Genomic DNA, 22,943 nt, shown 5'->3' on the forward strand with positions numbered 1-22,943 from the left:
AATAGTCTGACAGCCTGACACACTGACCGACAGCTCTAAATTCCGTGCCCCCCCCCCCTCCACGACAGCACTAAAAACAGCAAAGTGACTCACTGGGCCTGGAATTTCAAAGTGGGTCTGTAAATATATGGGCTATTGGGTTACTCTGTCCATCGCTGTTGCTGCTGCATTTCATCACTTCCTTCAGTCCGTCGCTCTCTGATTCACTCTCTGCCTCTGCCAGCCTTATTCTGAAGACTTCAGATGTGCTGTATGTTTGTTTGAATTAAATGGCCATGCCTGCCCTCTCATGTCTAATTGAATTTGCCCAGGGATCTCTATAGATGCTGTTGGCTGGCATACGATGTCTTTATTATCTTTTTACAAGGTATGGGAATACAATAAAGTGGAATGTTTGATGTGCATACAGGCACAGGGTTTTTTTTCCTGAGAGAGTCCACTTATTGTAATAACCTCTGTAGGAGTCCCCTTGCATCCCTCTGGTGGGAGGTTGTAAACCGAAGTTCCGGAAAAACTCATCTTGTTGAAGAGTTATGGTTCCCTCTCAGACATTTCCGCTAAAGGAGGTTATAGGCCATAATGAAAACTCAACTCAAAGCGTTTTTTTTTTTCAACCTAAGAAAAAAAAATAGTGCTACAGACAGGTATGACAGTGACCTGGACACATTTTTACCAAAAGGGGACAGATCGCATATCAAAATCCAGATCATAAGAATCTGATGGATGAAGTGTGAATAAACTAATGTAACTAATGTCGGGCTAGCTGGCAGGTCCAGTATGTTTGGCTTTGAGTGAGAAGCAGAATGTCATATAATCCAAGACAGTTTGAACCATATTGTTTTACCATATTTAAGACCATACATCCCAACAACTATATAACAGACTGCCATGAAATTTCATACAGAAGTTCATGGTGATGAATCTGAGTGATTTTGTTGATCCCCTGGCTTCACTTCTAGCTCCACCATGAGGTGGACCTTTGTGGTTTTAAATATAATAAAATGTCTCAGCAACTATTGGATGGACTGCCACAAATTTATGATGAATTTTAATCATTGCAATGGTCCCTTCACATTGCATCCAGTGCCACCATCAGCATGCCAATATCGTCATTGTGAACCTGCGTTTGGCTGCATGCACTGCTCTGCACAAGTGCAGCAGAGCCTTTCGTGTGGTTGCAAGCTCCACCTACTCAAACTCAAACTCACACTTGACCCCTTAGCACAAAAAAATGTCATCGAATCCAACAACAAGAAGCGTTTTACTGCTTGAAATGTGATAATTATCCGCAGGAAGGTCTGTCTACCGGTCCCAGCCTTAAAAAATAGGTGTAAAGCTCCAAAACACACATTTCCTGCAGTTGATAATGGGTTACAGTGAGGGGTCCATACAACAGGTCATTAAAGCCTCTTTCCACTGCAGGGTCTCTGCAGCTGAGAAACCTACAGTATGACCTGCTCACCGCAGTAAAGTCCCTCGCGCTTGATCTCTGTGGGTGCCAGTGTTTTTAAAATAGGTCTGATTTCATTAGTCCACTTTAACACTCGTCTGTACTGGGCCGACAGGGGGTCCACCCTTGTTCTCTGGCCAGAAGGTGAGGCCTAGGGCGAGGGGAAGACTTTAAGTTAAATTAGGGTATAACCTCTTCTTTCTGGCTGCAAAGAAATGGCTGACTGTGTGAAAACAAAACATAACTGTGGAACAATAGTTGTTTGAAAAGTTAATTGGGGACTCGGAATTAATTAAAACCAAACTTCCACAAAGAAGCCGAGGGCAACAGTGGGAGCAAAGACAAAACCAGCTGTGGAGTAAAGAGAGACCCTGGCTGGACATGTATTGTCTGGGGATTAAACCCAGGAAAGGTTGATTAAGTAGGTAAAGACAGAACATATAGCCCCGAAATGCCCACACAGTATTTGTCTTCTTCTTTGTATTACCCAGCCTTACTCAAACCTTTCCTTCACCTCCTCCAAAGTCCTCTGTGACTCATGAACTAACCTCTCCAAATAAGAAGGAGGGGGGAAAAAGAAAGAATGAAACCACGTCAACCACTTAAAAGGCCTCCAGAAGCAAAGGCACATTTTCATTGAGCGTGAGCCAGGCAGAAACACTCAGCCTCCACACTGCTCCATAGCCCGCCTGCTTTCAGCGAATAGGAAGGCTGTGTATTGCTGCCTCACAGAATCCAGCGATCCCTTTTCTCTCTCACAATGCTCCCAAAACTCTCAGTAACTTGAAAAGGGTGCAACAAAAGGTGACACCCCGTGAGAGTCTTACAATAAGATTCCTGCAGACAATTGATGGTCAAGCATAAAATGTCCAAAGTGCTCATATCTCTCCTCCATCATTTTTGGCATTAAAAGTCAGTAGGGTGCTGTTTTGTCAGTGTTGCCAGTCAGAGCGCTTAAAGTTTGGGCAGAAAGTCGCTTTATGCTGCACAGCAGCAACATCTGAACGTTCCTTTTCATGCATATATATCCTACTTTACTAGCACAGATAATCTTTTTCAAACATCATGCAGCAACAGCAAAATACTGACCAGCAAGCATTTGGCTGAGAACAGCCCCGTCTCAAAATTTATGCTGATATACAACTACTTTGCATTGGCTAATACATTTTGTAAAAAACATGATGGCACCCAAAGCATGTTTTTATGTCAGCATAATGATGAAATGTTTATAGAAAACACATTTGCAAAATTAGGGATGTACTGCAATTTTACCTCATAACTGAGTTGACTTTTTCAATATTCAACCAAGACCATAGTCTCTACCTCAATCTCGGAACCCCCTCTCTATCGTCTTACTATGTGTAATAGTCTGTGCATAGAGATGATCTTTACCTTTACCTTAGCCATAGTAATGCATGGCCAACCATCCACCCTGATGTTCTTATACCAATGAGCTATTCAAAGTGCAGCATCGCTTCAGCAAACATTTCTAAATGGGCTACATCTGTAAGACGGCAACAGGACAAGCTAATGGATGGAGTGATGTTAGAACAGATTGTAATCAGGGTTGAACTGTCTCCCGTGAGATGATATCAGGACCAGATTCTCCTTACTCCATCTATTAGAAAAGTGTTTTGTTACAGGATAGAGCACCACATTCATTATTAGACATTGAACAGAACTGGATATGGTCAAATTTAATATTTGATATGTCAATGAAAACAGTAATTTGCATGTTTTTGAACTGCTGCTGGGAAGCCTTCAGTCTCATTCATTTTAATTCAGTTTCCAAGTCTAGATAATATAACAAGACAACATACTGTAAGGTTAAAAAAAAATGACATCACAGCGTAGAAAGGCAGCATTAGTGCGTGAAAAAAAGACAGAGATGCAAATATACATACTGAATTTAATATGACAAGAATATCAAAAATAGATGGACCGTCTACATGATGAATAATAATTGGTTTAAACATAAACCAAGTTCCCTGAAGGGGACCATCCTCCAATCACTGCACCATTCGTTCAAGATCCTTCATGTGGAAGTCATGGCAGGAAATGACACGTTTGCCCTCATTAACACCCCTGCACCTCCCACACACAACAAATTTGTTGTGTACTAATTGCTGGAACACGTGAATGTCCATTTAAGCACAACATGGATATCATGAAGAAACCAGATTTTGGGCCATCAAGGCAAGGCTAGATTGGGTGACGGCAGGACCCACCTTAAGGCCCCCATCACATCAGTTGATGGTCTCCTTTTGTGGTGCATAATTTTGAACAACTTCTCAAATAAAACAGCATAAAGCAGTGATCCTGGATCTCTGGCCCATGCCCAGTTGGTAACGCAACCTTGGTGCATGGCCACACCTTGCTAAAGTTTCCTTGAGTAAGGTGTGAAATAGTCCAATGGGCTGTTCTGTAGCTGACCCTGACCTTGTTGATGAAGTATTATTCTTCCTCGTGTGCTCATCATTATCACTTCTATTACTTTTACCAGTTGCCAAAAGTTTCAGCCCAGAGCGGCTCTTTGGTTGGCTGAATCTGCTACATTGTTTCTCCCTAAAGCACAGAAAACGCTGCTGTTCAGATTCTCTCGAAGGCCCGGTATAAATTACCACCCCTGGGTGTTAGAAAATGGAAAACACCCCCACGAGATTAATCTTCTCCAGCTTTCACAGTCTCCAAACATCACAGCCATGGATGGCTGGGGAGAATGTTTGAGCCTCACCAGATTGAAAAATGGAGCAAAAAGCCGTGCGTCAGCCGCCGCCATCCTTCCTGTGCCTCGGCGCGCCAGCTCTCGCTGAGGGTTTGATAAGAAACGTCCATTTCACAAATGGGTGCGTTAGCCACGGTGATCAATTCTTCCTCCTCTGTGGCTGCAGAATCTCCTCTTGGCTGCGTGCGAAGGAGCCCGCGAGAGATGCATTTGTTCAAGTTTTGTCCGTGATGAACTCGGGAGCTGTTGAGGATGAGATTAACACTCCAGACAAAGTTACTCATTGATTAGGAGCTGTCTTGCTGTTGCCAGCTCAGCAAGGTAACTTTATCTGCAGGACTGCACTTTCTTGCAGATCGAATACCAAAAGCAGGAACAAAATCCATTTGATTCTCACACATTTCTTTAACTTCCTTTAAATTTGTTTTCAGTACAGATCCCTGTACCTTTATCAATACACAAAATCGTGTCACTTCTGTCACCATGCCACCACTGTACCTGAAAACACACCATCAGTTCCTCATTTCATGGCGAAAGCAGAACTGTAAGTGATGTTCCTGTCGTATTATTTTTGGCTGCTTGGCCTCAGACTTACCCTCACACCAGACTTCTGCCAGTTAAACACCAGTCCAGAAGTTCCCATGCTGAGCCTCTCTCCTAAATGAAGCAGCTGCGTGTTAGCTCATGTATGTGAGCAGATGATTTAGTCTGGATCTGTGACAACTGGCTCTTCTTGTGAGCAGAAGCCTATATTATTCCTATACAGAGTAAGTGTTACTTCATGCTGAATACAATTAAGTGACTCTTGAACAGTAAATGCTGTAGTTTTGCACATACTGTGTATCAATATCTGCTAAGCCAGTGTATAATTACTCGTATTAAACTCTTATGTTTGCTGCACAACAGCTGCACTTGAGTTCTATCCTCAAGTGTTTTCTTTAAAAAAAAGTCACCGTATGTTCACTTTACGGTGTTTGAAAGATGCAATGAATGATCTGGAAAATATTCAGATTTATTCTCACAGGACACTGCAGTGGTTCTAAACAAATTAAAAATAAAAGTTTTGTTCGACTGGAGGGTAGGTGCAGGTTAAAGCTGGATGAATGAATTCACATGATGGTGGGACGGCAACACGGCATGAACGCTCACATTTTCCTTCCGTCTTGTCCCTCCAGAGATCAGGAATGGCAACCTAAAGAGCATCCTGGGTCTCTTTTTCATCCTGTCCCGCTACAAGCAGCAGCAGCAGCAACAGCAGCAGTACTACCAGTCCCTGGTGGAGCTCAGCCAGCAGACCAGCAGCACCACACCGTCCGCCAGCAGCCTCAAGACACAAGAGATGCAGTCCAGGTACGTTGCACGCCACGCAGTTGTGTTTCAGTGGTTTGATTTTGGTTTGGGTCTCATTTGTGGCAGAGGTAGCCTAGAGGTCACAGAAGCAAGCAAATGTCACTGGTTTGAATTAGTGGGCCAATTATTTTTTTAGGATCCGCGCTGGAATAGAGGTCGCCTGATTTATCGCTTCTGGATGCTTAATTAGGTCCAGTTAGAGCTTTTGTAAACAGGAATTTGATGGATATGACCGCCTCTCAGCGGTGTTGAAAATGAATAACAGCCTTCATGGAAAATGTTTCTCATTAGGGCTTTCGCTGCATCAGCTCCATGAGGAAGTTTTGACAGGGAAGAGTCAAGCTGGCTGACTGCAGACGGGAGTAGTTACGTTAGATTTACATTTTTAATGATGTCCTAGCGTCAGATTGGGTGGAAAATAGGCTTTTTCACTCTCTGCTCGAGGGACAAGTCAGAAGAATGACACCACTCTCATATCTGTCCTGTAAATGTAAAGCTACAGCTAGCTAGCCTGTTAGCTTAGCATAGCATAAAGACTGCAAGCAGGGGGATATAGCTAGCCTTGCCATGTCTCCTGCAACTCTGAAGTTTATTAATGAGCTAAAACAAATATTCTGGAACATAAACTCCCATAAATCATCTCATTGTCATTCTTACACTTTGGATGTATTAAGCAAACAAGATATAATATATTTATTAAATAGCTGCTCGCTGTAGCCTTATGTTTAGCAGACAGATACACAGAGAGTGGTGTCAATCCTCTCATCAAACTTTCAAAATGTAAAAAATCTGCTTTAAAATCATCAAAGTAATCAAATTATTATCTAAATGACAGCAGCCTTAAAAAATTAATTTTCATAATCTGCAAAAATGTACATGACGTTTCAGTACAGAAGCTGACAGATATTTGGAATAGAAGTGTCTGGGTGGGGAAAAACATGTGAATTTGCGGTATAATAGAATCATAAGGCTCTTCTAGACTTTCCAAATGCTATTGGTCCCAATGGACTGAATTCTAATGATAAAATTTCAGGGGGTTTGTGATGCTCAAAAATATATTCATCATTTTACAGCTGCTCCTTTTCCAATGATTGTGTATGGCGGGGGGGATGTGTTGTGAGCCAGTGTGCATCATACGGTAAATGCACAACTATAACGAAATCGTTTGACATCCCAGCTCCTTTCCTGGGGGCTTGGTGCTAAGTCTGATGAATTGCCTCATGTGATGTCATTTGAGTCGGCATCAGCTGGGTCTGAAAACTAAGTTTGTGTTCATTTACGAGGTACTTCATAATATGAAAACATGCATTATACAGCAGAACTGCTGGCATACAGGCAGCTCAACAGTAACAGGCAGTAGAAGCGTGTGTGTGATGTAAATAGACAGAGCAGGCCTTAGAAGAGCATCTAAAGGAAGGCCTGAAATGCCACACATGAGCAGCATTCCCCCTGACCAGATCGAGTTACAGCACGGCTGCTCTGTTTGGCAGTGCTGTGTGTGTGTGTGTGTGTGTGTGTGTGTGTGTGTGTGTGGCAGTGTGTGTGTGTGTGTGGCAGTGTATGTGTGTAAAACCAGCGCAGCAAGAGGAGTTAGTCTCAGCACTTGAGGAGAGGGATATGTGAGTAAGATGATATTGTCGAGCGTTTTAGCGTCACTCTGTTTGGGCGAGATAGGAGTTGGTAACGATGGGGTCAGTGTATCGTGTGAGTGTGTGTGTGTGTGTGTGTGTGTGTGTGTGTGTGTGTGTGGTGGGGTTATTCGGGGCACAGCTGCCTCCCATTCCCACACTCCTGCCTCCCCCCACAACAGGTGGCGAACGCTCTCACACACATACACACCAGACAGTGAAGTTCGAAGCACACGGCCGCATCAGTCCAGCCTGGCGAGCGTGCCAAACCGGCACACACACACAGCACCGATAAAGCCATTACAGAAGCAGCACTTTCCACAATCAGAGAGCACAAGGAAGTGTGTGATGACAAGTTGGTTTAGAGATGTTTGAGGTCTTATTTGGAGAGATATTTGAGGTTTCTTCACCAAAAAGAACATATAAATTCATGGGGGGAGGCCTTCTTTAAAGACTGTCTCTGTGAAGTGGCTCAGTTAATTTCCAAATAGACCCTCTGCCCTCACTGTCCACATCCCCACCAATGTCTCACTCCCCCTGGGCTGATAAGTTAATAACGTCTGAATGCTGAAGGCCAGGGTGGAGGTCAGAGGATCGCTCCATGTCTGTCAGTGATAAAGTAAGCCATTAATCTGGGAGTTTTTTTGGGGGCGTCTGGGCTGCTCAACCTACCTCTGTGGCTCAGAAAAAGTCCGGGAAAGTGTGGAGAATAAATTTGATCATTTCAGGGAAAGGATGAAAAAAATGTTGCTCGTGTATTATCACACATGTTCGGTGAAGAACAATCTGGAGGCATAGTGGAAAAACGATAAGCCACTGTCTGTATAAATCACTTGACCTGGGAAAAGTGTGAATTGGTGTGAACCCTGACTGTGCCGGTGGTTTATGGCGCGTGTGTGCAGCGGAGGCAGAATAATCGTGAGTGTGTGACTCAAACGTCACACAAGGATGATTTCTCACTACGTGTTGCAGTCGAACCAGATTCCAACGAGTGCTGCGTCCCAGGCTCCACCGTACGTCGCCAGCAGAACGCAGAGATCACAGCGTTGGCAAATAAGACGATCAAAATATGTCAGGCTGGCTCTTGGGGAAATGTGTTTGAAAGGATGCACAAGACATCTAGAATATTTCAATCTGATGGACTGATGTTATCTCAGCTTTGAGTGTTCCACTCAGTTTAATATTATATAGCTTTAAAGAGGAGCTTTAGCAAGCTGGTACAGAATATATATGATACTGGCAGATATTGTGGAAAGTAAGATGATGGTCTAAGAGCAAATGAAAAGGGGAAGTCTGGAAGTTTCGGAGCTAATGAACCTTGATGATTTTTCATTGGTCTTTGAGAAGCTCAGAGTCCTAGTTTAAGGCAAGTTTAAGGCAGTTTAAGGCTCTTTTCTTTTTCAACGAACTTATAACAAAAGGCGTTTGCTTGTCCCACCGAGACTGTGTAGAATTGAGCATATTTGAGAAATCCGCTGTAAGTGGTGATAGTCTGATGTGGACGCTTGCTTTTCATACTGCACCATGTCAACTTTAAATTATATTAAAGATCTGTGATGTTCTTTTGTTTGAGGCTTCATGTCCGGCTTTCACTCGTCTGTGGAAACACTGAAATGTAATGAAACATATTCATAAAAATATCTTTCCTAAATCTAATTTTCCACAGTGATGAATTTCTGTAAGCTCTAGCCGACCCTGAAGATTTAGCATGTCTGAGTAACTTCATAAAATAAAAGATAAGCCAGGAGAATGGATGTTTTAAATTAAAAATGTTAAGCTTTTTAAGTTATCAAATTATCTGCCTCACAGATGAACACAGAGACACACGCGCTCACACACTTGCCCTGCTGCACATCTACAGTTGTGGTATGGGGAGCTTTCTATAGACAGCACCTGCTGGCCTGACTGGTGTCTCTGGGGCGAGGGATGGGATGTGTGTCAGAGGGAAACTCCCCATTGGACAGATCACGACAGCCCGGAGCCACGGGAGGTTTTCAGTGCTCTAGAAGGCAGGGGGGTCTGGGTCTGGCAGGGCACAGCAAACCCTCCCTCTTTAACTCACCATGTCCCGGGGCGAACAAGTTGACCCCCTGGTCTGGCGCTCCTCGCGCCTGCCTACCGCCGTGTCTCGCGACAGGAAGAGCCGTCTGCCTTACGGGAGAGCCAACAGCCTGGCAAAGCCCGACTCGTCTCCTAGGTACAGTTTTAGCCTGTGCAGCGTGTGTGGTAACATCAAGGCAACAGTTTGGATCTTTCCAGAGAACACATGGTGATAGGAGGAGGATGGATTAGTGTCAGTGGCATCATGAACTGGTAAATGGTTTGGTTCCGCTTGTCCTGTTTCTTAATCTAGACTGTCATACATGACGTCTTTCCAGTTTAGCTCTTTATTTTAGGTTGTTAATACACAGATATGGATATGAAGAATTTTTGATCGCTGTCATGGGATACTGTCAGTGAGGAGTATTAGTTGAAATCATTAATTAGTCTTGCAAACAGCTTCTTTGATGAGTGGAGCACTACACAATAAAAAGCCCAATTTCATGCTGCATGTGTTTTGAACTAATTATCCATGTATGCTCCATCACCAGTGCTTTTTTGTTTAGTTCAATGAGTGTCTGCCTGGTACATTCTAGAAATGTGTCTGTATGGCGATATTTAATGTTTTACTGGATGAGGAGGAAACACTGAAAGGATCTTTGTGTATGCTGTGCAAATAATGACAGTTGTCAGAGAAGCGAGGCGGTAGCGGCGTATTGCTGTTATCGCACCTCAAAACCTCAAGTTGGGTTGAAGGAGGTCGAGGTGGATGGTTGAGATAGTGCTGCTTGTGTGCAACACTACGTTCACCTTCCAGGCCGTCCATTTGGAGGAACTTTAAACACATTATCCCTCCAACATGGTCGGACCACACTTTGCACAATCTAGTTCATTTCTAGCCTAACCCGACCCTTAAAGTGGGAATGATGTGGTTCATTGTTGTCACCCTATAGCTCTGGGGCCCAAATAACCTATTTTTGTTGTTAAGGCGGGGGACCTGTTGATTTGTCGGTCATGCAGAATAAGTGCAAGGTGAATGCAAGAGCTTTGAGTTGTTTGTGAGCTGTGATTCTTCCACATGCACCATTAATGCAGATGCAGCATAAATACATAAATACCAATTTCCACAGCATCCACCTGTAGATGCTGTGCAACACAGAAGCTATTGAGTTGTCATGGATACGTGACTTCATGTGTGTGTCTGTTGCTACAAGTGGTGTCGCAACACGAGTGCTGATTGGGCTTTGAAAGCACCACGTTGGACAGATCCCCCCCGAACACGAAGGTCGGGTGACATCTCATTACCTGTTGTCATCACGGTGGCCTCAGTGCCTGAGCCCCCGCCATCTTGGATCTAAAACCCATCAGTTTGCGTCTGCCCTCAGCGCTGCGGCTACAACTGAGCTGAAACTGATATTATTCACATTTAATTGGCCAGTGATGCCATCCAATATCGCTTGCATGTGCACCGCAGTGTTGTGGAGTATTAGACGGAGGTACCGCTGATGTATGTTGTATGAGATCAAAAGTGACAGACTTTAGCCCCCTCTCCTTCTCCTCTCCACCACCACCACCTCCCCATCTCCTTGCTCCTGATCCTGCCCTCATGTGTTCTGGTGTCTTTTTCCACTTTGGAAAGATCTTAAATGCTGTGGGTTGGATAAGCACTCCAGGCTGGGGACTCTATACCATCGCCTTCATGTTTCATTGCATTTCATAAACTTGGAGGTGGGGGGAGGGAGCCAGGATGAGTCTTGTGGTGGAAAAACGTGCACCGCAGCACCCCTGTTTTTTTTTTTTTTTGTTTTTTTTTTAAACTGTCATATACAAATGTGGGTTGCTGCTGCTGCTTCCATTAAGTTCTCTCAGACTTCAGCTGCCTTTGGTGCCTTTAAACATAACCCTTGTTCCTCCTCCTTGCTAATAGCTTTGCACTGCACTCCCACTATGAATATGAACAAAAAGAGAGGAAAGACAGAAGGAAAGCAAAAGGACAAAAGCTTAATTCCTTTAGAGAAATGTGATGCACAAATTTGACCCTTTTTTTTCCATTGAAATGCTGAAAAGGCATTTTAGAGTGTGACAGGCTCCATTAATCTCTGTCTAAGCTTGTCTTTTCCGTGTGCTAAGTGCCATTTAGGGTATTTATTAGAGTACAAAACACTACTGGGAGATGAAATGTGGTGTGGGTTGTGGAGGTGTGTGAGAAACTAAGGAGAACATACTATTTGCCAGACATCATTAAGCGATGTATCATGTATCATATAGTTCATTAATAACATGATACGACTTATGGGAGACCGCCCTGAACTCGTCTCCCCTGCATTCTGCTGTCTGCTCTGAAGCTTGTGAGCATCGCATCGCGAAAACCTGCAAGGTCAATTAGAAACGTACAGTGACTCAGCACTTCATCACAGGTGGTTTAAAAGGGAGCTGAACTGTCCAGAGGGAGCGTGTGTGTGTGAGGCTGTGCATCTACAGTATACATGTGAGGCAGATGAGAAGTGCCATAGTGTGTGTTTGAGGAAGTGGAACCTTAAAGACACACTCTTGGAGAGTTCGACAGCTAATTAAAATTTTGCTCACCTCCTTGAAAGATCCTTGTCGTTCACAGTTCGACCTCTCTGCACAAAGCATCAAATATCGCACTGTCACCCTGCGACGGCTGCTTTGATTCGACAGAATGATGACATTTATTCAAGATATTGACTAATAACCTGCACCAGTCCTCCTTTTATTGTGCTCTGTAGATGAAATGATGCATGATGATTCATCAGCAATAGATTTTTATAAAAGTCTACTTGTGCTGAACCCTGTCCCTTATAATACCAATTTCTGATGCATTCCTGAAACGTGTAATTCCTTACACAGAGAGGACCTTCCTTGCACAATAATAACTGTCGATTCTCTTCTAATCTTTTCCTCCTGAAGTTTTTGTTTTTAACTTTGGGTCACGCTGCTAAATGCGTCAAACATTGAAATGTAAAAGTCTGATTTCGAAGCTGTCAGCATTGGTCGGTTTTCATGCCGGCTGCAGAACTGCAGGCTAAAAGCAGACAGAGCAGAAAATAAGATGTGTTGACTGCAGTGCGTCATCCAGCCACCCAGTATAGGTAGTTTATTGTCTCTGTCCACTCTCACTCACCAACGCCAAACCAGCAGCCCACAGTCACAAAACAGAGAACAAGTTGTTCCTCGTTGACGGAGGAGAAGGACGTTTAAACAGACTGCTGGTGTTTGCTGCTCCGTCTGTCCTCCAGCTGAAGCTCGACTGCTCCGCTCATTGTAACAGTTTGAACCGCTGCGACTCTGACTGGAGAAGTCAGGTTTCTACCTCTGATCAGCCTGTGGGAGGTATGAATAGAAGTCTGCAGTCTTTGTTCTATGAAGTAATTTTTTTATGATTTATTAACAGTCAAGAAAGTGTTATATAATAAGCACTCCTAACTTACAGTAAGTTATTTAATGCTGTGTTATGTGGTTGAAAGTACAGCCAGCTCTTATCGTCACATCTTATATCAGGCTACAGTGAAGCTTGTATTCCATCCTCCGGGTGAGTTTTCAGCATCCGCTCGTACAGTCTTTGTCCTCCTGTCGTCATTTTCATTAGCTTCTTTACTGTACGCACTGGAATGGTTTATAATACTGTTTATAACGTAGCTTTAAAATAAATTGCTCTTAACAGCAGCTTTTTGTTAATGTGTCAACTTTTGAAAACAGGTGAAGGCTAACTTAGCTAATGCTAGCACCAATTAGCCAAACCTGCCACAACACTGCCTGAAACATATTTTGGTTACATTTTCATAATTTTCTGTGTTTGTGTGTGCTTGTTTCATAATTGCTGGTAAAAATGTCGTTGTCTTTGCTGAAAGAGTGAAAAAATAGTAGGAAAGTCTCATATTTTGATGCTAGCGTTATGCTAGCTGAGGCACAGTTAGCCTGAATGTCTGTCCTGACAGGCAGCAGTTTAAATGGCACTGCTGCTTTGAGCCGGTTTTTAAGTTGCTTGTTTAGCACTAAAGTCAGCCACAAAAAATATTTCCCCAACGCGCTCAGCGCAACTAGTTAAAAGAGGAGCTATGTTTAGTTGATAGACGGGCTAACTTTCAACAGAGGCTCTGTTCATTCAGTTTATGGCAACAAGTGACAAGCACTCACATGGTTGGAAGTCATGCAGTTCACACAGGACAGTACACTGAAAACATTTCCACACAGGAATAAACAACAGCCTCGCCACCTGGCCTTTGACTTTTCATTGTTTACAGGGCGTGTGTGTGATGATTAAGGGCATCTCTTTGTTCATAACGCACTCCACAAGTAGCTTAACTACTTCCTGTCAAACATGAATGGAGAGCCCGGCTGTAACGGCGCGCGTTAATTCCCGTCTCTGCGAATGACTAACAGTGAGTGTGGAGGTTGTAAACCGTGACTGGTGCTGTGGGCATTTCCTTCGCCTCCGCCTCGTGTGTTGTGTGTTTTGGGGTTTTCTTCAAAAGATGCCACCGCGAAAACTGATTGTGAAAGTTTTTCGGGGCGTTCTGTGTCGGCGGCCCTATAAATGGATCGAGAGATGTTATTGGTTTAGTCATAAGTCTTGTGGTGATAAACATGTGTGAGCCATCATGTGAGAAGTCAGAGCAATGTGCACTGGCGTGCTCCAGTGTGCACTGTGCTCCTTCCTTCTCTCTCTTCCTCTATCTGAATGCCCCCTCTCACTCACATTATTATATTAAGGCATGGATTAAGAAACTTCCAGCACGACGCTGGTCTCATTCCTCTTCTAACTGTGTTAACAGCCTGTCCGTCATCGTCTCTGCTCTCTCCTCAGTCTCACAGCACGATATGCAAGTCCTCCGGGCCACAGTGGAATAGGGTCGCCACAGAAGAAAAACACAAGGTAAATATGGCAAATACTTTATGTGCATCTTTGGTTTACTGGTTAGTCTGAATCTCAGGATCTTCATGTTGTTCTACACGCTGAGCACTCACTTTTCATACGTCTGACCTTTTTGCTTAAGGTTCTTGTGTTACTCTGGTGCAACCTCAGGAAGGTCAAAGGTTGAGAGAGCTAGAGAGCAGCTGTTAGAGATACACTGTTTCGCTTGAGGAGCAAGGTGTAGATGTGCCTCATGGTGGCTCACAGTGTCTCATTTAATGTGATATTTCCTATTACATTTCCACAGGTGATCCCCTTTTGTTTTTGAACACCCGCACATTAGCCAAAGTTTTTGCACAAGTAAGCAAATCCAAAGTGTTCAGTTAATAATTAGAATGAAATGGGGCCATCGTGGCTGAATACATTTGTTTTCAGAAACGAAAGAGAAAAAGACGTCACAGTCATGCCCACATGATGTGACTGACCAGTGACCGCAGGGAGACTTCAGTGCATAAACACAGCAGCCAGTATTTTGTCCCAAAAAGGCCGCTAGCATCACAAAAACAGGCAATTCAGGATCGCCGTGAAGTTTTCAAACAAGTAGTTTATTTGCACTTCAATTCTGTTCATCTCTGTCCTCAGTGCAGAGCCTTTGCTGCTTTCAGAAGTGCTGCTCTGTGTGATGTGTCCTTTGGGAACAGCCCTTTTACACATCTTGGCAAAGACGCTGCTGCTAAATAAGCTGCATAAGTGTTATAATGACACTCTTTGTGTTGCCAAGCTCTCTAGACTGTAGCTTAGCAGGAAGGGAACCACAGGCTTCAGCTACTCTTGAGGTGTCATGTGTGAGCTGGTAGACCTATCAAATACTCATATCCACATAGGGCTGCTGAGCCACCGTCCCGTAAACATAAGCATAGGCTCTCACACTCATGTTTACATATGGACATGTGCATGAGCGCAGGTCCGTACACTGACTGTACACATTTAATGTATAGATACGAGAAAAACAGTTATGTACATCTGGTACTGTATGTACACACCCCAGAGTCCAGTTGTCTGATGCTTGCAGCATTTGTTCCGGCTCAGCGGCAGTGGGAACCGGCGTGTTGGCAAATAATTCCTCTCCAGCCGCCACTGAGCAATGGCAAAAATGCTGCAGCCAGCAGCTCCAGCCCTATGGGTGGTAATCTGCCCTCTCACATCACTGACAACAAACCTCACCGCTGCTGCTTTGCAGAAAAAAAGCTCTCGCGTTCCCACACACATATGAAGATACACACATTCACACAGACAAGAAGACCTGCGTTGGCGGTCAGCGAGTGTAAGCGTTCCTTTGTTGCATCTGATTCTCAGCCGCGCAAGCCTGATTACCACATTTAATTGCTTTCTTGCCATCGGAGGAGTTATTTTTAATCGCCATGAATTGTCTCCTCTGCTTTCCCTGAAGCGAGAAAGTTTTAGCAGTTCTAAAATGGGAAAACAATTGATGTCTCACATACCGCGCTGAATGAAGAGCGTTTCCCTCAAGGTGCTGGAGTTTTGCCATTTTTTATGCGCTTTATAAGACATTCTGCTCGTTAGCCAGAGCTAAAAGACCTATCCAGTTTACAACAGCAAAAACTACACTTTTCACTGGTCTCCAGTGTTCTGAACAGGGCTGGAAACATGTCCACTGCGCTGCGTTCTTGTCTTTGGTCTGTTCAGATTCTTGCTACCTAATTTGGGAGGCGCTTTCTTTGATGTTATTTATGTTCTTTGGTGTTCATACCAGTTAAGTATGCACACAGGAAGAGCTACATATGAACTTAGGTCCAAGACAAGTGGTTGCCCTCAGGTTTTTATGCTTGGCTTTTCAAGGATGAGTAACAGTTGATTAGTGGGTGCTAGTATAGAGCTTTTCATGCATTTCTACACGTCTCATAATGACTTGCTTCCTCTTGTTGGTACTTATTTCTGTCTTATTCGTGATGAACTACTCTGTGGTTCTCCTTGAAAACAGAATATGTGAATATATCTGTCTGAATAAACTGGCCTGGTGTGAACACACCGAAACGCTGCCAGGGTTAGGTGCTTTTACTTCCCCTGAGGTCACCCGTGTTTAGCATGTATGCTCTGCTGGCACACTTGGGCTACATTGTGCAATTTAAAGACCATATCAGGGTGTTTTAGCTCCTTTACTAAAAATTAACCACACCTTATATTAGACATGTTTGATGAGCATTTACGAACATTTTTTTCCAGCAGTTCCATGCAGCCATTGATTTCTTTGTTTGTGCGGACTCAACTCAGTTGCGTGATCCTTTTCATTTTCAAGCATCTGAAGTGAATACAAACAATGACTGTCTTCAAATGGATCATATACATTTAAATGTCAAGCTCTGATAAGGTATGTCTGTTTATTATTCTGAATGGGCTAAAATGCTGACGTGGCCCTTAAAGTTCATCATACTTGCAGCAGGGGGTGATGTTGACACCTTGTTGGCCACCTGCTACCTTGTGGTCCATTTCTTACATTTTAATGAGCCCTGGGTGGCTCTGGCTTGGCCCTGAAGGTAGCGTGAATCCCATTCCATCCTCTGCAAGAACTGAGAACTCTTGTGGAAAGCCGGTGACTGACAGGCTGAATAATGTGTTTGTCCAGCCTTCTTTTGTCTTCACCTCACCATCAGGCTGGCGGACCTCTCTGTGTCAGATACACTTCCCCAAGTCTTTCCTAAAACAATCGCATTTCCTTCTCCAGCTCCCTTTTGCTGATGCATTATCAAACATGTATTTTGGAAGATGAAAGAATCTTATGATAAAAGGGACTCCCTCTGATTTCCATCTGAATTGCCTCAATCTCACCCTCATTTTCCCACTGTTTATCTCTCATTTGCTCTTGTCTGAGTTTGCAGCTACTGTATTTTTTCTCTGATTCTATCTGCATGTATTTCCCTTTCACTCCCATTCTCTCTATTCTTTCCTTTGTTCTTTTTCATTCCTTCCTAGTCTTTTTTCTTTTAATTGTATGGTCTGTTCTGTTCCTTTCCTTGTTGATTGTACCTGTGGGAGCTGAAGGCCCTATAGCGACTGTTATCAGTGAATGTGCACGTGTTTTTAGGTGCTTTTGCTTCTGTTTTGTTGTGAGATATTTCATTTGAACATAAAATTCAGTGTCTTTTTTCCCCCCTGTCATTTCTAGACTATCTCTCTCGTTTATTCAGTCGCATCTGTACTAGTGTCCATCTGTTTCAAGCCCAGTGAGTGGGAGCCTCAGCTCTGGACTGCAGCTCAGTATAATCACTCAGGCAGAGCATCTAGCCTCTGCTCTCAGGCCTGGATCTAAAGTCTGCTGGTGTTGCCACTGTAGATGTACAGTCGGATGTTTCAGGATCTAAAAAAAAAATAAAAAATCAAAGGAACTGAGTGTAGGCACTGGCACACTTACTGCTTCTTGATGTCAGTTCTTTTGCACTTAAGCACATTTTATTTTTGAACAATTGTCTGTATAAAACACTGTTTGCATGGTTCAGCACATGGACGGACTTATTAGGCAGTTCTGCTCTGACTGCGTGCCGTGCAGGTTGCTTAATCGCTGAGCCTTGTTCTATTTTTCGAGGGAGACACCCAAAGTAAACATGAATTTTTGCAGCTATACACAGTACCATTCAAGTCCCTGTGCTGCAATAGTGAAAGTGCTGAATTTTGTTATTGCATGCTATCTGTGTTTCTTGTTGCATCAGAAAATGCAGCGGATGGTTATTTTGATTAGCCCTGCAGCTTAAAGCATAATTTGCTTCACTGATATCACTTGGTGGAGTTTTCTTCCTCTGCAAATCAAGCTTTGACCTACAGACGTGATGCTAAACGATGAACATGGCCAGGTGATAACAGTTTTTATCCAGTTTTGGGCCGTATGTGAAAACAGTTCTTCCTGTTCCTGTATTAAAATGAATCAAGTCATTATGCTAAACACAATTTTCAAAAGGGATACTTAACATAGTGATTGACAGAGAACTATTCCAGATGAAGTTTGCCAGAGGAATAGGATAGCACTACAGACAGTGTAGGGAGATATTTCTTAATAATTAAGATGTTTTTGTCCGTACTACACGTCGATCTGTCCTTCTGATTGTTGAGGCCTTAAAGCCAAACTGGAACACATGAAATATTTTTTCCTGCTGGGGGTTTTGACCACTTTAGGATTCCATCCTTTTAAAAATACTTTCCTCGCCGACATCTCGGCTCCATCTGCGATACAGACGCGAGTGACCTATTCAGCGTAGCAAATCGATTATCTTTCTTAAAGGACGTCACAACAGTTTTTGGGTCAGGAGACAGAAAGACATCAAGTTGTTCAAATCTATTCAAGTTTTTTTCTGTCCTGCTTGATATCGACAGACGAAGCTATGAACGGAAACACCCACATGCCTTCACTCAGTACCCAATTTTTCATCATTACCTGCCTTTAATCCCACGTTCTTCTGTCAGATTCCCTGTGGTCTGTCAGCTCTGAGACTTTGGGATGTTTTTCTGCTGTTTTCTCTTTTTATCCCATGATCAGACATGCATTTGACTGGATTCTACTCAGCTTGGATGCTTTCTACTCACAACATGCAGACAAGCAACATAAAGAGATTCTGAAAGAGAAAAACATGTAAATAAAGTATTTTAGGCCAGGTATGGACCATGGACTGTGAAGTAAAATGCCGTCTTTGGAAACAGTTCATAAAAACCACATCAAACCATAACAGTTAAGATTAATGATAGAAATAGATTTAAGTTGTCATAAATCTTGTTATTATCCATGAACCAGATGCCAAATCTGTTTTTGAAATAACTTCCCAACAAACAGATGGGTGAAAGCATCTGGCAAAGTGCATAAAAATGTAAAGTTATTGTACAATAACAACAGGTTTTGATGAGATAATTCTTTTGGCGCCCTCATGGGAGTCGTGCAAATCCTCCAGCTGCAGCATGACAAATCAACATTTGACACCGGCAGCTTTGACTCTCTCTCTCTCTCTCTCTCTCGAGAAAAAGATTATGCAAAAGTGTGAATCTGTGTGTAAGAGAGTGAGGAGACTGACTGGAAACACAAACCTCCTTGCTCGATGTGTATGTGTAAGCCTTTGTTCCTCTATACAGTGTCAGTCGAGGTAAAGAAGTGAGTAGTGACGATACATATAGGAAGTGGAGGGAGAGGACAAAATGAGCCGTCACATGTCTCCAGCGTCTGTTTTCATGTACTTGTTCTTCATTTTTCCTGCGACAGTGGCTGCAGACAGAGCACGATCAGCCTGTCATGAGGCAAACTTTTCTGTCACGTAGTTCCCCCAAAAGTCAAAGTTCACCCCCTACTTTCATCCTTCTTCCTCAACCCACGAGGGAACACACACACTGTACTCCCTTGATCTCTCTTCATCTTACACACTGACACGTACTGAGCCCAGGGTCAGTATTCACGTCACAATGGAAGGACTCTGTCAACTTATAGCGAGCCGCTACTGGTCTGTACTGTATAAGAGTCTATACAGCGCAGCTCAAGGCCTAATGTGTCCTTCTTCATATTAACAAGGCAACTGAGAAGAGAGGGAATCTGAGATACCAACTGAACTTTAGAATATCTCTTTTTTCTTTTTTTTTACTAAGTAAGGCATGTGGATTTTGTCCCCCATCATTTACACTGAAGTCATTTTAGGAAGAACAGCAACCAACTGAAAGAGTGCACTCAGTAGAGTGCAGATCTCCACCAGGCTTGCAGTTAAAATGGTGAGATAATGAAAACAGGGATTTATTCATCTCATGTTGTGCCTAACTTTAGTGAGTCACAACATCAGGTGTGGGATTAATCTGCAGATGATGTATCTGAAGATGAGACCAAGCTTTTAGGGTTGTTTTATCAGTCTTAGCAGTTGTTGATCACCTGTCGACCCTGTCATCAAAAAAAATGGTGAATCACTGCAACCTTGAGAAGACCGTGAGCCTACAGTCATAACTGTGCAGAAAAAAAGAGATGGCGTGAGAGTAAATTATGGAGCTACTGTTTAAAGCAGGGATATTTGTCAGTATTGATTTTGTACTACATAAATAAAGCCTTTATGTATTCAGAACCTTGTCTGAGGCGAAGCTGCTCTACAGGTAGAGATGAGTTAAATCTCAGGTGGGTGGAGACAAAGAATTTCAGTGTTTAGTAACATCATCATGTCCACCACTGACCTTTAACTTGGCTATAGACATATATCGGCTCCCAAAGGAACACTACCTTAAGGCATTTTTTCTATAGAGATACATTCAAATATATTATCCTAACATCCTAACCCTCTGTTTGACATCCGCCCCCACAGGTTACCAGGCCCCTCCAGAGCACCTGCTGCAGGCAGCGGGGCCTCCAGGAGCCCGGGCTCATCCAACCTCAACCGTCGCAGTCAGAGCTTCAACAGCATCGACAAGAGCAAGCCTCTTCAGTATGCCACTGGCAATGACAGAGGTAAGAACGGCATGTTACAGTCTGTACCACCACAGTACACACCATAACTCCTTCAGAAGCCGAGACTGGGGCTGTGTTAGAAAGAAAGAGTTGGTGGGAGTTGATGGCAGGTGGGGGCACCCGCTTTACATTCTCCATCCCAACCACTTGGTGGCACCACTGACTCAGACAGACAAGCCAAGGGCTGCCGAGGAGCAGAGTCGCTCACTTTACCAGCCTTAACCAGTCTGCTGAATCATCCCCAGTTCTTTATTTCCGAGTGAGTTATAATGGATGCCATTAAGCGGAGGCGATGACTAATTTTCACAGCGTGGCAAGAGCCGTTTGAGAGATGATGGAAGGGGCAAATTCAGGCTCCTGCTCTGTCAAGCATGATGAAGCTAATGAGAGTGATTCTGTTTTTGAGAGAAGGATCTGACAGGAGCTGAGAGTTGGAGCGTATGACGGTTTATTTAACACAAAATTGATCATTCGCAAATAAATAGTTGTTTTAACAGCCTTTTCCTGTTGTGAAGAGTAAATGTATCAGCGCACGATGTTTTTAATCGCTTAATGTCTTTGCTATTGGCTCACTCAGTGTATTTGTAATAGCTTTAAGATTTCCCTTTGGCTCATTTTAGAGGACTCATCATGACTCATTGGCTCATACGATGACAATAATTAAAACCTGTCCCATTGCTCACATTCATTTTGATAATTAGGACCAATCCGACATTCAGAGGACTTGATGACATTATAATGACAACCTTTTGCTTTGGCTCACAGTATAACAACTGAGATCTTGCTTTTAATCTTAAAACACTGCCCAGTCGCTGTGGAAAAACACTGCAGGATTCAGTGTGTGGAGCTGAGAGAGGATCAGTAGGAGGTGACGGAGGTGGAGGAGAGACGCAGTGAGTGGCATCAGGCACCAGTAAAAAAAACAACAAAAAAAAAAGCCTCCAGCAAACTTCCTTTCTTTCTCTCTCGCTTTCAAGCCTAAAAGTTCATGCAAGATGTGCACTCAACCTTCTGATTTGTGTCTGAAACTTCAAACTCTTCAAGCAGAGGGAGAGGGAAGGCATGGCGACAGATGATGGAAGCGAGAGGTTGCATGGACAAGGAGTATGTGATCAAATGTTTGTAGACAGCAAAGGGGAAGGAGATGATGAAAAACTGATCTAACATGTCAGTACTCTGCTTTTGTTTTTGGTCAATCTCAGCAAACCTCGTTATAAAGGATTCGACTGATCACTTTCCTTTTGTTGTTTGGTGAAAATGGCCTGCACGTTCTTTAAAGGGTGGATACGTCTTTTTGTGGACGCAGTGCGGTTAAGTCCTGCCTGAAGACAACCCTCGGGTTTGCAGAGATAAGACACCAGGTTTTGGAGTTTCACTGCAGGGGAGATGAAACAGTGTTTTGGTCTAAAATAAAAGGGGAAAAAAAAGAAAAATCAATTGTGGGGAAATGTCAGCAATGCGGACAGAAGCTTCTGGGCAAAAGCAGGTAGCAGAGAGAGCAGACATGGATACGGGAAGTGTCTGCCACAAGCCAGTTTATACATGTCTTCTTTAGTTTACTTTCTCTCGTCATGTTATCCATTCTTGTATTTAATCTTCCTTTCATACAGTAAAGTTTGACAGGTGTCAAACGTCCAGTTTTACTGTGTGATCTGATAGTGAAGTCTGGATCTATGTGTGACTTGACAGAGGACTAAAGTTAGGGATCATCAAAAGTAAATGCAAAATAGCCTCAAGACTTTTCAGACTTTTCACGATAGCTTTCTCTGTTTTCTTCGAAAACACTTCAGACCAACTTTTTTTGATACCTCCCATTATATACAGACCCTCCACTTTCAAGAGAACAAAATGCAATTCGAACGTCCTTCTAACCTCCTGCTCAGTCTCTGCTCTGCTTCACACACTGTTCATTCAGACTCAGTTCAGACTTTTTTAAGGTGAGTTCAAATAAATCAACAAAAGCTTTATTACTCCATTCATTTAGATACATGGCAATGAAAACATGTTAGTTTGTGTATTTTTGCAGCTAAACATACATACAGATTGTAGCTTTACTAGCACATCTAATGATTTAAAGGGATGGGTGAAGGTCATGTTTTTTGATGTTTCTATAACTTTTTTTTTATATCAAGGCATGTATGGCCTCATGGGGATGAAGGGAATCCATTGGAGTGTCATTTTGTTTCTCCACTGGCACACGGTGAAGCTCTGACCAAAGAGAACACAAGCTCAAAGGGCACAAAGGACATTGCATCATTCTTGTTGCCACGCAACTATCTAATTAGCGTCAGCCAACTAAATGGAAGCATCAAAGGGCAGGGTTTTTTGTTGTAAGTAAAAATGGGAGGAATAAAGTTGGTGATTGCTCTGCTTGTTGTTTGGAATGAGGATTAGGAGGCTGT

The 22,943-nt window shown here is 43.2% G+C and overlaps 1 protein-coding gene across 4 annotated transcripts in view; it reads left to right on the forward strand.

The window, feature by feature from the left end:
* The window catches only part of nav3 (neuron navigator 3), a 190,540-nt gene that overhangs the window by 73,262 nt on the left and 94,335 nt on the right, over positions 1-22,943 (forward strand). For all 4 annotated transcript variants that reach the window (XM_041963487.1, XM_041963488.1, XM_041963489.1 and 1 more), the window contains exons 5-7: positions 5,351-5,525; positions 14,022-14,090; positions 20,399-20,541. In XM_041963487.1, the coding sequence (XP_041819421.1) occupies positions 5,351-5,525; positions 14,022-14,090; positions 20,399-20,541 (387 nt within the window). The remainder of the gene's footprint in view (positions 1-5,350; positions 5,526-14,021; positions 14,091-20,398; positions 20,542-22,943) is intronic.

This window comes from Chelmon rostratus, chromosome 22, assembly GCF_017976325.1.
Source record: "Chelmon rostratus isolate fCheRos1 chromosome 22, fCheRos1.pri, whole genome shotgun sequence".
Lineage (NCBI taxonomy): Eukaryota > Metazoa > Chordata > Actinopteri > Chaetodontiformes > Chaetodontidae > Chelmon > Chelmon rostratus.